Below are 17,537 nucleotides of genomic sequence, written 5' to 3' on the forward strand. Positions count from 1 at the left end.
ACAGCCACATCTTACAGCCAGTGGCCCGAAAACTCAAATGTGCACCCTAGCATCATCCTAGTGTCAGAGCTGATTATACTAGTTGAACAGTCAAGTTGTTTCTTCCGCCGAAGGAGGCCGCAGATAGCAGTAGCATGTTTCCACCACAGGAAGAGGCATATCAAGTTGTGTCTTATTTAGGCATCAAACACTCCTCTATGAAAGTCTGCTATTTGAAGGGGGCAGACAAACGCTATATTTTGAAGGAGTGGTTTGATTGCGGCAATTAAGGAATCTGGAATTTAATGAGAAGGAATAACACCACAGGCCTCACACATTCTACCATCTCCAGAGCAGCCGCAGCAGGCAAGAGCAGTGGAGCAAGCTGGGGGGATTTCGAGAGAGGACTACAAGGGGAAATTAAATAAATAATTAATTTTCCCTCTTGGTCGTCTCTCCAAATCCCTCCCCTACCCCCCTTCCCCCTCTTACCTGCAGCGGCTGCTTCAGAGACTCAACTATTTCTGGATGTTCAGCAACACACATCAAAATTCCTAAAAACTCTATTATGTCGCAGCAGATAGGTTTTTAACCAGCAGTTTGTATTTATTTATTTTATAGGAATAAAAATGCAGTACGGAGGCATGGTATTGCTTTAAACATGGTGCAGTGGACGCCACTGGGAATAGACATGATGTGTTGGAGAGAGGGTGAGACTAGACACAGCAATGCATACCTACTACTTTACAAGTGGTCAGAATTTTAAGGCTGACCTTGAATTCACATGGAACCTGTTGTATGAAGTACACCCAGCACCGACAAAGACCCAACCAATGGAAGCACTGTTAAAAAGCCAGGATGTAAATATCATGTGTGGTCTACCCAGAAGAAAGAGCCACACAATCCTAGGAGGTATTATTAACCTGATGAAAAGTGCTGGTACTATCCCATTAAATGTACTACTGGCCACCATAGATAAACAGAGGCATTCCGAGGGAGGTGATGGCAGGGGGAGGACAGCGCACAGTCCGCCATAGATAAACAGTTGAGGGCCATGTGGGGTTTGGGGCGCCAACCTCACAGGCCGCAGCAATTGAAGGGGAGAGGGTGAGAGCAGCAGACTCTGCGCCTCCTCCGAGCAGGACGTGGCAACTGTGGCCCACTGATTGCGACCGGCCCTCTTTGGGCTATAAACAACAACGCAGCCAGAAGACCTGCAGAAAAAGTACAACCGAAAGTATGGTAGGAGGGGGGTGGGAATAAAGACAACATGGACAAAGGGAGGCGGCAGGAGCATGGTGAACACAGACAACGGGAGGGGAGCGAAGTAAAACAAAACAAATTCAGCAAGTACAACAAAAGGTGGATCCCTGCAGGCCGAATTCGATCACTGTCTAACAGAGTGGTGAGGCCAGCTGAGGTGCATGAGAGGGGTGGCAGAGTGACCCACACTGAAGGACGACAGTCAGGGTCCCTTGTTTACTAGTGTGCTTACCGCGTGGCTCATGCTGGGCGAGTCGGGCTTCCCTCCTCCGCTCTCGGCTGGCAGCAACTCAAGCACGCACCCCGATCCGCCGCCAATGCTGCTGGAGGAGCCCGGGAGGAGGCGCGGCTTCTCCCCCTCCCATGGAGTCCCGATGGCTGAGCCTGGCCGCCATACTTCTTGTGGGCCGCCGTCTTCCTTCTTCCCCCGGGCGGCGGGGGGGGGGGGGGCGGGCGCTTCCGGCCGGCCGCGCTAGGATTGGCCGGCCGGCTGAAGAAACCCTCGAGCAGGCCCTGGGTCCTAGTGCCTCCCACAGGGCTCGTGGCTCAAATAATGGTTACCTGTTGTCCTTCATGCGGCCCTGGGTCCTAGTGCCTCCCACAGGGCTCGTGGCTCATGCTGGGCGAGTCGGGCTTCCCTCCTCCGCTCTCGGGGGGCGGGCGGGAGAGGACGAGGGGGGCGGGAAAGGACACGGACGTCGGGAGGGAGGCGGGAAACGTGGGGACGGCGGGAGGAGGGACACAAGGCAGGACAGCAGCAAGCACTCTCGGGGGGCGGGCGGGAGAGGACGAGGGGGGCGGGAAAGGACACGGACGTCGGGAGGGAGGCGGGAAACGTGGGGACGGCGGGAGGAGGGACACAAGGCAGGACAGCAGCAAGCACGGCCCGGCCGGACCAGACTCGGGGGCGTTCCCGGCGTCGCGTGACGTCGGCAAAAGCCAAAGAATCTCGGGAACGCCCCCGTGTCTGGTCCGGCATTGATGGACAGGCCCCTCGTCCAATGGCTAGGCTCCATTTATGGAGCTAGCCAATGGGACGGGGGGGCGTGTTCCATAGTGCTTACTGTACTCAATAGATTTCTCTGGAGGAGGAGCCTAACGGCTCCATCCCCCAGCGAAACCTAAAAAGTGGTATAAGTATCACTAATCGAACAGTGGTCAGGCCTAGGGCCTGGGGAATCGCTGGGAGCAGTCGGGACTAGCAATGTTAAAGTTGGGAAAATCCCACGGGATTCGGGTGCAGCGCTTAAAGCACACACATGCACCAATGCAAAGTCAATGGTGCGTAAAAGTTATAAAAATACTGCAAAAGGAGACTTCCGCTTAACCTAGAAGGATAAAACTTTAGACATATACTAGAGGTGTATACCAGTACAGGAGCACCGGCGTTCATTAGTTACCTCACCCACAGGAAGCGGGTGCACAGGGCAAAGTAGTGTTGGCTTTCGTCGTGTGGATCTATGGAGCCTGGAGATGAAGATGCTGCAGGGGGCCAGAAGAGAAGTGTCTGGTGCGATCCAAGGGTGGATCGAAGATGTTGATGACCTGAAAGCAGAGGGGACAGAGTCTGGGTCACTCAGCAGTGACCAGGGTGGAACCAGGAAGGAACCAGGCAATGTCGGGCGCAATCAGGTCGATGTCGTGAAGCTTGTCTCCGCTGCCACGTGGACTCTGGGGCACCGAGGATGTCCAGGAGTGGATCACGATCTGTCCCACGAAGGCTCTCGCTGTCGGCGTTGTCGGCTTCAAGATCGGAGCAAACAACCCCAGGCAAGTGCAACCCACGCAGGATTCGAAGATCGCTTCTTACTCGGACCAGGAGGGTCAGAGAGGGTGCTCCTTTTCAGGGGAGGAAGGGCAAGTCTGGAGCAGCCAGACTCACAAGTTAGATTCAAAGGGTCGTCGGTACTGGGGCTGCTAGCCAACGGGCAAGCGACCGGACCAACGCGTTGAGCCAAAAGATGCAGAAGGGCCCCACGCAGCACTCGGTGAGTGTAGAGGGGTGAGCTTCGGTGCAAGAGTGGTTCAGGGCTGGGGCTTCTCAAACTCCAATGCACAGCTTCGAGGGAGCCTCGGAAACTGCACGGTCAGCGCCTCGTGGTCTTTCCAAGATGGCCGGCCCCACACTTCAGGTCGCCTCCACGGGTCTCAGCTCTGCAGGGACTGTGGATCGGGCTGTTAGAAGGCAGGCATGCTGGGTCTTGTCGATCTCTGTTGCTCGAGTTCCGGCGGGAACTGCAACAAAGCAAATGTTGAGGTGCTGGATGGTGCCTGTTTGCACAGGTTGGTCACTCGTTGACCACAAGGGAGATTCTTCAGTCTTCTACGTCGAGTAGGATGTCGAAGGGTCTAGATTTTCATTTCATAAGTTTCAGTCAAGATAATGCGAGTGCGTTGGCACTGCTCCCATTCTTATACCAATCTAGGGGGCTGGATTACCTGCTAGGTCCCTCCTATGGGTGGGACCCAGGAAGGGGGTGGTTAAACCCCTTTCCCTTTGTCCAGGGTCGCGCTGGGACTGTGGCTGGTGTGCCCCAGAACCGGTTTGACCGGATTATGCAAGGGGAAGCCTTGTGCGCCCCAGGCACTGTCTAGTTTCTTTCAGCCCTCCCTGCACCAATACACTATCTCCTGTCTGGTGTGGTGTAGCACCTCCCCGCGACAGGAAACCCTTTGTCCAGGCCTCCTCTGCCAAGTTTCGGTCAGCAGCAGGAGGTCAGACTTGTGTCGGTGGCAGCAGCATCCATTTTGTGATGCTGAGGCTCTGGTTAGGATTAACCGCGTTTTAGTAAAGTAACATGTCTTCTCCCTCTAGAAGGGTGAGATGCTATCCTCGTCAACAGGACTGTCGAGGGGATAGTATTCCAACTCGTATGACACCTTACACGACATGTTTTGATAAAGCCAAACCAAAGTTAGCACATAACCGCGATGGATTATAATGCACTTAAGAGTATATGGTATGGCATTATCCCGGAACAGCTAAGGGAGTTGTTCCCGACAGCTGCAGACAGGCTCAGCTCATGCTCGAGCACCATCTCACGTAAAACCAAGCACTCTGCCTCCAGGATTGATAAGGCCTGCCATAGGAGTGACTTATAGGTTTATATGTGTCCAGAGATAGGTTTAGATATAGGTATACTATAGCTAAGCAAGGGGTGATTACACCACCTTGCACCAGCTGAGTGATCAGCCAATTGTGTCAATTTAAGAACCAGCCAGGGTGGCAAAAGCTAAGCTGCAGCCCCTGGTAGGCCTTGGATGCACCTATGCCCTTGGCACCTATAGTGCACTGTATAGGGGATGACAAGGTGTCCAGTACCAAATTGGTTATGTACCTATAGTACATGGAGTCCATTTTAAGGAGAGAGCAGATAGTTGTCCTGGTTCCCTGCTAATCAGGGCCCCAGGCTAAGTCGAAAAACAGCTAAACACAAGGCAAAAAATCTGGGGTAACCATAGTCAGGTATCCACCTTCCTACAGATGACGTCTCTTCGACTTCTTTTTTTTCAGTCATATTAAAATGCAGGTTTTATTTTTATTATGTACACACAATACTACTGTTGTGTCAACCCTTCCACCTCAATTTCCAATGAAAAGTATTCCCTGCTTAAGAGCTAGGGAATAAAGTATGCTCAACTTGTGGAGGGAAAGAAAAAATAAAAAACATGCAGGAATAAAAAAAAAAATATTTGCATGCACTGGCAATGTTTTCCTCAGGCACATTACTCATCACTAAAAAATAAAACTCCTCTGAGGAAAAGCAGTTTCAAATCTACAGCTACTAAGGAGAAAAATATATATTGCCGTGTTTTATTCTTTCACTTTTACATTTATTGTCAGGCAATATCTCGAAATTAATAGCTGCAGTGCTTCGATAGCAAATTCTAAAAGACATGACCGTTTTTCAAAACAAAAACATGGTAGCAAAGGGTTACTATGATGTTTAAGATTGCAACCACAATGGAGAATAGATAATGCTTTACATACCTAGTACAGAGGTGAAGCACTCCAAAGTTGGTGATTTATCTAAATGCAAAATAAGCAATCTAATCAAATAATTATTTGCCTCCTAAATTGGAAAAGTACAGTGCACTTTGCTTTAAGCTGCAAATATATCATAAGACAATGACCTAGACAGCATGCCTCGCTGGATACTTTCAAACATCTCAGAAAGTGGAGCAAAATTTCTATTGCTTTCTTTTTAACAAAAGTTTTACTGAATTTTACAGTGTACCTGATAGGGAGAACAGTGGATTACATTTCAGTTGTACTCAGATACTCTAGGCAAAAACATATGCAGAAAACCTTGAATGATTTGTTTTTGACACATTTGTCCCAAGACTATATTCAAAGCACACACCATTAAAACTTTAATGGCATCAGTCTATCAATCTTGAGACACTGCCTGACGACAAGCTTTGTGCCTTAGCTCCGTGATCTTGATCGGGAACTGGAGTGTCTCGCGATTTTCTTTTTATGAGACTTGTGATCTGAATTGAAATTCTCGTGTGGCGATTTAGAGTGAGATCTTGCGGAATCTGAATGCCTTCGATGTGATCGTGACTTTGTTCCGGAGGAGGATTTTCGCGGTTGTGACTGAGATCTTGACCTGGACTTGGAATGACCTTTAGACCACGAGCTTCTTTTAGGCGTTCTTGATCGTCCCCTTGAGCGGGATCTGGACTGGCTGCAAGAATACCTTCTGCGCCTTGACTCTCTTGGGCTACGTGATCTTCTACGGCTTCGGTCCCATGAGTAACTCCGGCTGTGTGTCCTCCGACTATGACTTCTGGACCGCCTGTGGGAATCTGGGGAACTACTCTCCTTTGATTTCATTTGACCTGGTGCTCAATTTGGCTTGATCTTGGAAGCTTGACCTTTACTCTTTAGGGCTTGCAAGATGGACTGGACAAGAGCCGTAGACCAACCAAATCAGACTTGGCTTTGACTTTGTAACTGAGTAAGTTTCGGAAAGCCGAAGCCTCAACCTGGTGATGGCTTTGTCTTTGGCTTCCCCTCTTCCAGCTTTGTGTTTTTATCTCTTGCCACCCTCCCTCTTTGTTCCTTGAAGCTTGGAACTTTAAAGGTGTCTTTTGGCTTGCCTGCTTGCTTGCTTTATGCTTGGATTCTATCTAACAGGTTCATTCAAACTTTGGGTCTCTTGCCAGCTACTGTGGGCTGCTTTACATTTTCTTACAAGCCTCTGCGGGTCTTATGAAGCCGCCTTCGTTACTGGTCGCCCCTACGGCTTACCGCACTCGCTTGGGTCATCCGACCAGTCCCAGTGATTAGTATGGGACCCTGGTGTAATCATAAGACCAATGATGTTACAGTAATCTTAAATCCTTGCCCCAGCTCACCAGGGGGTGCCAGATATTCAATAGCTTATCTTCCACTCCATCATACCCCAGTCGTGCCATAGAGAATGCAGCTTTAAGCCAATCCTCCCTTTGCGGGGGTAGGGCATCCTTCCACCTCTTACACGCTTCCCTTCTTGCCAGCCGTATCAAGTTTAATAATAATAATCAATAACTTGATACTGCTGTCTCTTCGACTTCTTGTGCTTACCTGACGACTTCGAGCCTGAAGAGTGATGGTGACTCCCGGAGCTATGATGGCTCCGACCCCGCGACCGGTCCCTCGACCTCCGTCCGGACCGGGACCTCTCGCGGCGTGGGGCCGACTGCCGGAGCTCGAGCCGCTTGACGGACCGCTCCCGCCTAGCTTTCGATGTCAGGGCTCGGCAGTCGAGGCAGGCCTTGTCGTCGTGGTGGACGCCGACACAGTGAAGACACCGGCGGTGAGGTTCGGTGACTGACATCAGTCGGTCGCAGTCCTCACAGGGTTTAAATCCTGGCATCCCTACCGGCACCGTTCGAAGTCGAAGACTCGAAAATGATCAAAAGGGATCGTAAAAATGTTAGTCAAAAATTGACTAAGGTACCATTTTTTCCGAATCTGCGCTGCTGGCGCGGAAAAAAGAAGAACTGACGTCAGCGCGCGGAGGCGGCGTCTAAGTACTCAGAGGACGTCATCACGGCGCCCACGATGCAGACAATGGACGCGGAGTCACGGACGACGCCTACAGATGCGCAATGGTACTGCTACGCAAAAATTTCCGGATCCAGTCTGACACCTGGGGATATTCTAAGGTAAGGAATCTAATATTAACCAGTTTCTTTCAGATTATATGGTCAATAGACTGGGTCCTAAATTGAGAACTTAACATGAACACACACCCCTTGATGTGACCGCTTTTGTTCTACTTTTTACCACTGTTTAGGTAATGTCTGTATGCTGGCCTGTCCATAATGTTATTACCAACCTCTAGTTTTAATTTATACCTCTAATTAGCGGAATCAACATGGTTAGAGACTCTGTTGATGGTTCAGTCGGATCATACACATTGATCTCAGGTAAGATCTTTGAATCCTGGTTGACCAGGCATTTCACCAGAGTGAAGGGTGATGGTGCACTTTGGTGTAGTGATATTATTACTCTCTTTGATATGTTTTTACTATTTGTTTACAGGTCCCTCTGACCTATCATACCGACTGTCACTGCTACGGATTGATGGTCAAGAATTGAGGCCAGAGTATAATTTTTCTATATTTTATTCTTTGCACTGTATGCCAGCAGAGTGACATAAAATCCTGGTCCTGATGAATGCCTTGAACTTAATTGTCGAGTAGGCCGACACAAGTTGACCACATAATGGGGGTATACATCCGTAACCCAAGTTTACACACTTTGTGGGGCTCTTATCGTGACGAAGCCTGTTCTTAAAATGGCAGCTTAAATGCACTGCAATGACCGGCCTTTCCGATAACAGTGATGTTGAGAAGAAGTGATTGTGTATCTGTGCATCCGTTGATGACTGATGTGTGATGTAGTGGCGTGCCCCCTGATGACTGCTTGTTTGTTGATACCGGGCCTGCGGATGGCAACAAGCTCTGGAGGGGAGAGAGGCAACAAAAGCTCAATGCCTGACCCGAAGATGGCGGCTGCGGTCAAAGGTTGCGCCATCGAAGTATAATGCTGGAACCACCAAAGGAACTAACCTTAATCCAACTGGACTCACACCCGATGAGGTATTTGCCTAATTTTTTTTTAACCTTATTAGGTGCACTGCGGCTGTTTGTTTAAAGCTGGTCGCCTGTTCTTAAAATGGCAACTGTACGAGCAACACGGAGCTCCTCCTTCCAGCCTGGTGATTTGGTGCTTTGTCAACGTGGCGCCAGCCAAGTGGGAAGAGGCAATGCCATTAGACCCTTTTACAGGGAGTGCCTTTCTCTACCAGCTTGACTCCCTCAAATGGCCCCCATAACTATGCTCTAGTACAAAGCACTCCTACTCCCCTTGTTTGGGATGGATCTGGCATCTTTGCCCTGGAGTCTCAGAGACCCCTCTCACAGTGACAAGGGAGTCACATATAGTGGAGGACTGGGACTGATCCCCTTACCACTGGGAGCAGTCTCCTACTCTGCCGAACCTCGGACACTATGTTCCTGCTGGATTTCCTACCCCCTTCCCCACCTCTTCCCTCCTTCATTCCTCAGTGTGCCCGTGACCAAAGCCCTCCTCTCCCCTTGTTGAGGAGGGATCCAGCATCTTATGCCCTGGAGTCTCAGCGACCCTGTAGAGAGTCCTCCCTGAAAATGGAGATCACACAAAATTGAGGACTGAGAATGATCCCTGCCCCACCCAGCCAGAAGTCAGACAGTTAGTTACTTCCCTGTCTCCACGCTGTGTTCTCTACCACCTCTGCTTCCCTCCTTCATTCCTTGGCTACCTCCCCTGAATTCCTCTCCACCTGCCTACTTTTCTATCCTTATGCCTATGCTCCACTTATTTCTCCCTCCCCTCACCTTTTTACGTTACCCCCTACCCCTCTACACTTAATTAACCTAAAAATGTAACTTGTATCTGTTGTACCTTCTATAACAATGTATAATTTGTAACCTATGTAACTCTCCTCATGTAAAGCGCTCTGATACCTCCGGATCTAGCCAGCGCTATATAAAACTCAAGTAAATAAATAAATAAATAAAATGTTACACCTATGTTAAACTGAGTCGAGAATATTCCTCTTTGGAAAAGCAGGCTTGGTAATTATATTCAGAAAAACATTTAGTTCTATGAAACAAGACATAAAATCCAACAATAACATTTGCACGGCTTGCAAACAATATATAATATAGCATTAATACACAAAAAAAGAATTTAAAAGATAAAACATTTCAACAAGATTTCAAACTAGGATGACAAATATTAAATATTTAACAAACCTCTGGACGCAATGGGAAATTCTCAATGTGACCGTACGCTTGTGGAAGACCTGGGGCTTTACAAGAACGAGTTGGGACTACTGGGATTTTCAAATGTTGCACGTAATTCATAAAGGAGGATTTTCTCCATTCACAGTGTCTCAAAGCTCTCGGTATCACATGTTTTCGGTCTGATGGAAAATATCCAACCACAAGTGATCTATAGTTTAGTGGTGAGAGCGCAAGTGCATGTAAGGAGCGTCAATATTTTCTTTAACTGACAACTGCATAACTGTCACAAATATAAGTACTGTTTGTCAAAGCTTAATTTTAGTAAAAGAAAGGGTGTGCTCACCTTCATTGGTGGGTATTTATGGTAAGGGGCGGCACCAGTCGCCAGCTCAATTGCCGTTATTCCAAAACTCCAGATATCAGCCTTAAAATCATAACCTCTGACCTGAAAAGTAAACGAATTAAAAATAGGCCCTCAAATTGTATTTAGAACCAAATACATACAGTAGATGGTAAAATGCTGCTGTGCAAGGGTATAAATACTTCTCCACTTTAACATGCATCAGTGTGGTACATTGATTGCAAATTATTTCAAAACACCAGAATGGGGCATTCCTTTATTTTTCCACCTATATGGAGGACCACAGGAAAACAAGGTAGTTTATCAGTATCGATTACTGCAAAATTTAGGCGGAATTTGCAAATTTCAACATTGTTGTTTATTGCTCCCTCAGATCATCATTCTCGACAGCACGAAAAGCCAAACAGTCACAAAGACTTTGCAAAAGGTAATGGTCACCTTTCAATTCATGACTGCTGTATTCAGGTATTAAACTTGTACTAGTGAGCGGAACAATTGGCTGACAACGTCCGCAACAAACAGATGACCAAAGGGCTTTTGTCTGAAGAAAGAAGAAATCCTGGCATATACAATACAAAATCTAAATCAAATATGATGAAAATAAGGACTCCTTTTATGTCCTGCATGAATCCAGTGGCTCTGCTTGTATCCTAAGGGCTCAGCACAAATTCACTGTGGACCTGCACAAAAAGGCTTGGTCTTAGCGTAAAAAATGGTGTAAAGTTATATAGAGAATGCATCAATTCGAGAAACAACACATTCTGGCCACAGAAACGGGACGACCATGAAAAAAAAATCCTTAAAAGATTTTATAGAATATCTGGATCCCAATAGCCCACATCAACTGATTACATGTGTATATACCTTCCATACAGCCGCCCTCCGCCTTTACCAGGTCAGTATCAATGAGTTTTGCTAAGGGGCCATAGACACCGAGGCAAAACGATCTTTAGTGCATTGCTGTTCATGCCACTTGCATAAAAGCACCCTAATGTTTCTTTTAATCCTCAGAACCTGAAATCGCGTCTCTTGGTGTATGTCCGTTCTTCACTTGGTTTCTATAGGCATGTATTTTACATTACTGTGATATAACATTTATAACATTTACATAATGGAGTTAAAAAAAAAATAATAATAAACAACATTTTTGATGAGGAGGGCTTTTTACGATGGGGCAGCAGGTGGCATCAACTATTGTTGTCGAAAACAAAGAGAAACATACCTGTTCCATAACTTCAGGGGCCATCCAACATGGTGTGCCAACAAATGTTTTTCGCACTTTATTCCTCGTCATATCACCACCAGTTGCTAAAAAAGCACTTACGCCAAAGTCTGAAAGAACCAACAGAAACAAACACTTTAGACTTCAATCAGACAAGTAGCCATTATTTACCCAGCTGCCACCATTTAATAGCAAATAAAATCATTTAAAATATATATATTTCCATTCTCTAGCAATGTGTGAGCACTCATATGGCAGAAAATTAAGCATATCGCCATAAATTAAAGAAGTATTTTATATTTTATTAATGTGCATACCTTTTCTTTTTTTAACTGAAAAATGCATGCGCTGTGGTAATTCTTGATCGCCTCGTTAAGGTATATTCTTAGAAAAGGGCTTCCATTTAGACAGCTGATGAGGTGTCAATTGTCATTATCTGAACACACCTAAGACATTGAAATACTATACAAGGGGGAACCTGATGCATTTGTAAATGATTCATCGTGTTTCTATGAATTGTACATAGTTTTCGAGATCAATGGAATGGCATTTATGCTTTCACACCTGTGCTCTAAGCCTTACCCGGGGAATATTCACAAAGCAGGAAGAAGGAGTAGTTTCTGTCCTGTAACTCCAGTTCTATAGTAGGGATATCTCTGTTCTAGTCATAATCTAGTAAATAGTTCCGCCCATGTGCGTGGACCCCAGAGCAATCAAAAATAATCTCTTAAAGTGTCGAAAAAATGCAGAACTGCACAGACACAAGAGAGAATTTAAAGACATATAATGCAGCCTATAAACAGGCTACACTGTCCAGTACTTCAACTAGAAATTCCACCAAAAATCCACAAAGAGCAAACCCTGTCCAGATTTCCCTTGCCTTCAGCAAAAACCCTCTGGAATGATAGCGAGGAAGACCTGGACAGACAAGCCCCATAGGCTGCCATTATGTGGCTCAAAACAGGATACTGTGCCTTTAAGAGTACTTTCCAGAACTTCACAGTATCCCAGAATGCACTGCAGGTCCCTTTTACTTTCAGGTCTTTTTGAAGGCGTAACACGCCAGACCTGTAGCATTCCTTACATGAATATCTCTCCACCGGGGAGGAGGGCGGGCGCTACGACTATAACAGAGATACCCCTACTACAGAACTGGAGTTACAGGACAGAAACTATTCCTTCTGTAGTAGGGGATCTCTGTGTATAGTCCTAATCTAGTGAATAGAATGGCAAGCCCATCCCTACACCAACGCGGCGGTGGAGAAAGAAATCAACACCACTATTGTGCGAACAAATTCCGCAGCGAAGCCTGTCCAACCTGAGCATCTGCCCTGGCATCAGTGTCCAGACAGTAATGCTTAGCAAAGGTATGAACCGACTTCCAAGTGGCGGCCTTGCAAATTTCTGCAATCGGCACATTACGGAGCAAGGCTGTCGTGGCAGCTTTGCCCCTGGTGGAATGAGCCTTAGGCTTACCTCCTAAGGTCTTATTAGCTTTCTGGTAACACAGTTGTATGCAGGACACAATCCACCTAGAGATGGACTACTTAGAGGTCGCAAGACCTGTCCTGACCGATCCATAATTGATAAACAATTGGTCTGACCTACGAATACCTTTGGTCTTATCCAGATAACATTTTAACACCCTCCTAACATCCAGGGTCAAAGTTCTTGGACGCACACCAGATACAAAACCTCTTCCACTTGTAAGCATAGGATGTCCGAGTGGAAGGTCGCTTCGACTCCTTCAGTATGTTCATGCAATCTTCGGGCAGATTCAAATGGCCATATTGCACTATCTCAGGAGCCATGCCGCTAAACTCAAAGACGAGAGGTTGGGGTGCAACATCTGCCCCCCGAACTTCGTGAGAAGGTCCGGCCTGCACGGCAGCCGTATGAGAGGAAGGAGAGACCGGTGAAGCAGGTCCGTGAACCACCACTGCCTGGGCCATTCCGGGGCAATCAGGATCATCCGTGCCCTGGACTGAGACAGCTTAATGAGCACCGCTGGAATCAGGGGAATGGGTGGAAAAGCGTACACAAAGCTGTTCGACCAGTTGATCCAGAGAGCATTCCCCAGCGTCCCTTGCTGGTAGTACCTGGAGGCGAAGTCTCGGCATTTGCTGTTTTCGGCGGTGGCGAACAGATCTACATCTGGAGTCCCCCACCTTTCGAAGACTTCTCCTAGTACTTCGTTGTTTATGACCCATTTGTGGTTTTCCTGAATCAGTCTGCTCAGTGAGTCTGCCTGAACATTCTGCACACCTGGTAGATGGGTAGCCGTTATCGTCAATCTTCTGGCCAGAAGCCAGTGCCAGATAGTCTGCGCCTCCCGAGACAGGGTGCGCGATCTCGAGCCCCCTTGCTTGTTAGTAATACATCGTGGTCGTATTGTCCGTCTGTACAAGCAGAGAGGTGGTCTGGAAGGACGGATGAAAAGCCTTCAGCGCCAAGTGAACAGCTCTCAGTGCCAGGAAATTGATGTGATACGTGGACTCCATCGGAGACCACGTGCCTTGAATCTGTAAGTCTCCCGAATGTGCTGCCCAGCCATGGAGAGAAGCATCCGTCACGATAGTCTGAGTGGGAATGTCCTTGTGGAAGGGAACCCCTCTGAGGAGATTCTCCGCTGAACACCGCCACTTCAGGGACTGACTAGCATGCAGAGACAGTCGTATCTTGTCATCCCAAGATCCTCTCCTCTGGTCCCATTGGTCCTACAAGCACTACTGCAGAGGTCTCATGTGTAGTCGTGCATGAGGAGTGAGGAAGATACAAGAGGCCATCGACCCCAGTAGAGAAGACACCGTCCTCACTGTTGTAGATGGAGCGGTCATAAGAGCCTGAGCCTTCCGAAGGATCGATCGCCGTCGCTCCTCCGAAGGAGACACGCTTGCTGACAGCGTATTGATGGTGGCTCCCAAGTACTGAATGCAATGGACTGGGATCGGGACAGACTTGGACATGTTGATGTGCAACCCCAACTTGGTCAAGAGCACGCACGTCTTCTGGAAGTGTGCTTGGGCTTCCGAGAAGGAGGAGGCCTTGATCAACCAATCGTCCAGGTACGGGTAGACAAACACCTTGTTCTTCCTGAGGTGTGCCGCTACCACTGCCATGCACTTCGAGAATGTTCTGGGCGCAGACTTCAGCCCGAATGGCAGCACTGTGTACTGGTAATGATTGGTGCCGACTTGAAATCGCTAAACTTCCTGTGCTTGCACGCGATTGGCAAGTGGAAGTACGCATCCTGTAGGTCTATGGCACAAAGCCAGTCCCCCTGTTGCAACTGAGGAAAAATCTGATGCAACGACAGCATGTGAAACTTTTCTCGGCTAATCCACTTGTTTGCCTGCCGCAAGTCCAGAATGGGCCTGAACTCGTTCTTGTCCTTCTTGCGAACCAGGAAGAACCGGGAGTACAGACCTCTTCCACTTTGAGACAGAGGTACGTCTTCTATCGCCCTTTTCCTTAACAGGATATCGGCCTCCGCCTGGAGCTCGCGCAGTTGATACTGCGAGCTGACCGGAGGGATCGCTGGAGGAGGGCTGATGAACCGAAGACTGTATCCATTGCAAACAATATTCAGCACCCACTTGTCCTGAGTAATTTTTCTCCACTCTGCCAGAAAAAATGTAACGCTTCCCCCCCACCGGAGCGGGTAATGGATGAAGGGGAAGTAACCGCTCAGGGTCGAGACCCGGCTGGGCCCTTGTTCGCGGTAGAGGACTGCTGTCCCCCTCTACCCTTCTGTCGTTTCTGGAAGGGTCTCCGGAACTGCTGCGGTTGTTGCTGCTGCTGTCCCGAAGACTACCCCCGTCCGCTTCCTTGTGCGCCGTAGCGCCTTTGGAACGGCCTGTAGGATTTCTTCCCTTTGGGCTTCTCCAAGCCCACAGCCATAAGGGTCTCCGCCTCCGCCTTCATGCGGGCCATCTCATCATCTGCGTGTTTTCCGAACAAAGTATCCCCGGAAAAAGGCAGGTTGGCTACCCGCTGCTGGGCCTCCGGCTTGAGTGGCGTGAGCCGGAGCCTGGCATGTCGTCGCTGATGGATTCCATGGCAGTAACCATGGGCAGCCAACAAGGAGACATCCGCAGCCGCGCTGATGACCTGATTGGACACCAGCATCCCTTCCTTGAGGATCTCTTGGAAGTTCTCCCTCTTGTCTCTTGGTAGCAGTTCCACGAACTGTTGCAGGGAGTCTCACAGCGCCCGGTCATAACGTCCCAGCAGAGCTGTATCGCTGGACACCTTCATGGCTGTGGATGCGGTCCCACACGCCTTCCTTCCAGCTGAGTCGATCCATCGACTCTTTATCTGGCGGCACGGTGGAGGACGGGGAGGTAAGAGTGTAGCTTCTTGGCCGCCATCACTATCACCGAATCCGGTACCGGATCAACTCTCAGAAAGGCAGGGTCCGAATCCGGGGCCCTGTACTTCTTTAGAAGTCGGGAGGGAGCGGCCTTCACTACCGCCGGTGTGAGGAACAGCTCCTCTGCGGGTTCCTTCAATCCAGGTACTAGTGGAAGCAAAGGGAGAGACAGATGCCTCTTGTGAAGCGTCTCGAATATCACTGACGTCGAAGGTGTAGGAGCCGTCACAGCGATACCCAACTTCGCAGCCCCCCTCAGGAGGACCTCCTGAAAAGTGGCAATGTTATCCACTGGAGAAACCCTGGTCTCTGGGGAGTCCGATAAGGTCAGGGAGTAGGAATGGGTCCTGGAAGAGTCTGTGCGGGACCTAGACCCCCGCCTCCTATGGCGACGCCTTGATTTGGTGGAGGATCTATGACGACTCCTTGATCTTCCTCTCCGTCCGGAGCGTGAACGTGACCTTCTCGGCCGAGGGCGGTCAACTGGATCCACCGGAGCGGGTGACTTGGGCTTGGACGGGGCCTTCTGTTTAGGCGTACCCTTGTGAGGCATAGGAAGAATAGGCAACAAAGTCGACCTCGTGGAATTGGAGGCAGCTTCACTGGTAACCCTGGTCCAGGTTGCGGTGGAGGCAACGGAGGAGGAGTAGGAGTCCTCGGGGGGGCCCCTCGGCAATGGAGGAGGTGGAGTCACCTTCCCCGACGGGGTAAACACCTCGGAGTACACCGAGCCCGGCGAACCTCCATCTTTACCAGCCTGGGACGTTGGCGAACTTCCCACAGCGTCAGGCCTCTTTCCGCCTCTCTTTAACGTCGAGGAACAGCGACCAGACGGCGAGCGCCTCTTCTTCGGCGACCAACGCTTTCGCCTCGACGGCGACCGTCGGCGCCTCGACGGCGACAGTCGGCGCCTCGACGGCGACAGTCGGCGCCTCGACGGCGACCCGGGCCTCGACGGCGACCCGGGCCTCGACGGCGACCCGGGCCTCGACGGCGAACGCCGACGCCTGGCCTGTCGGCGTCCAAAGCTCGACGCCGACGTCGACTAGGACGACGAAGAGACAGTCACCGGGGACTTAGATAGTCTAGTAACATCCCTCGAAGCAGAGCGTCGACGTCGTTTAGTCTCCGACGATGGGGAGCAGACCGTAGTCATACCTCTCAACGCCGTAGTGGGCACAATAGACCCAGGCGGAGAATGGTGACGTTTGCTGGCCTTCCCGCCCCTGGGGAGCCCCCCAGAGGCCTCAGCATGGGCAGAAGAAGCCCCTCCAGACCCACCTTGTGCCTTCAATCTTCTTTCCTCGAGGCCCTGAAGTCTGATCTTCTTCCTGTCCTTCAGGGTCCTGCCAGAGAAGCCTTGACATATCACACACTTCTCAGGGATATGTGAAGAAGGAAGGCAGAGGATACACACCTCATGGGGATCCGATTTGGCCTTCTTCCTGGAGCACTCCGGGCATTTATCGAATAAAGCAGGCATATTCGACAAAAAACAGAGTGCAAGAACCAAGGAGAAAGGCACCAAAGTACAATAAAGCACTTAACTTGAGAAAAGTAGTGAAAAAATCACCAAAAACCCTTAAAAAGGGAGAGCTCAATGCTCCAGGGTCCTGCTTGCAGGAGCAGGAAAAAAGAACTGAAAGTAAAAGGGACCTGCAGTGCATTCTGGGATACTGTGAAGTTCTGGAAAGTTCTCTTAAAGGCACAGTATCCTGTTTTGAGCCACATAATGGCAGCCTATGGGGATTGTCTGTCCAGGTCTTCCTCTCTATCATTCCAGAGGGTTTTTGCTGAAGGCAAGGGAAATCTGGACACGCTTTGCTGTTTGTGGAATTTCTAGTTGAAGTACTGGACAGTGTAGCCTGTTTATAGGCTGCATTATATGTCTTTAAATTCTCTCTTAAGTGTCTGTGCAGTTCTGCATTTTTTCGACACTTTAAGAGATTATTTTTGATTGCTCCGAGGTCCACGCACATGGGGGGGGACTATTCACTAGATTATGACTATACACAGAGATCCCCTACTACAGAACTGAATACTCACCTCGCACTGGC

General features: G+C 49.1%; 1 protein-coding gene across 1 annotated transcript in view; it reads right to left on the bottom strand.

The window, feature by feature from the left end:
• OXSR1 (oxidative stress responsive kinase 1) overlaps nucleotides 1–17,537 on the bottom strand; it is a 783,663-nt gene that overhangs the window by 331,221 nt on the left and 434,905 nt on the right. The window contains exons 6-7 of the mRNA XM_086940877.1: nucleotides 11,109–11,218; nucleotides 9,869–9,970 (exon numbers count right to left, since the gene is read on the bottom strand). Of these exons, the coding sequence (XP_086797003.1) occupies nucleotides 9,869–9,970; nucleotides 11,109–11,218 (212 nt within the window). The remainder of the gene's footprint in view (nucleotides 1–9,868; nucleotides 9,971–11,108; nucleotides 11,219–17,537) is intronic.

The sequence above is a fragment of the Lissotriton vulgaris genome, chromosome 10 (genome assembly GCF_964263255.1).
Source record: "Lissotriton vulgaris chromosome 10, aLisVul1.2, whole genome shotgun sequence".
NCBI classification, from domain to species: Eukaryota; Metazoa; Chordata; class Amphibia; order Caudata; family Salamandridae; genus Lissotriton; species Lissotriton vulgaris.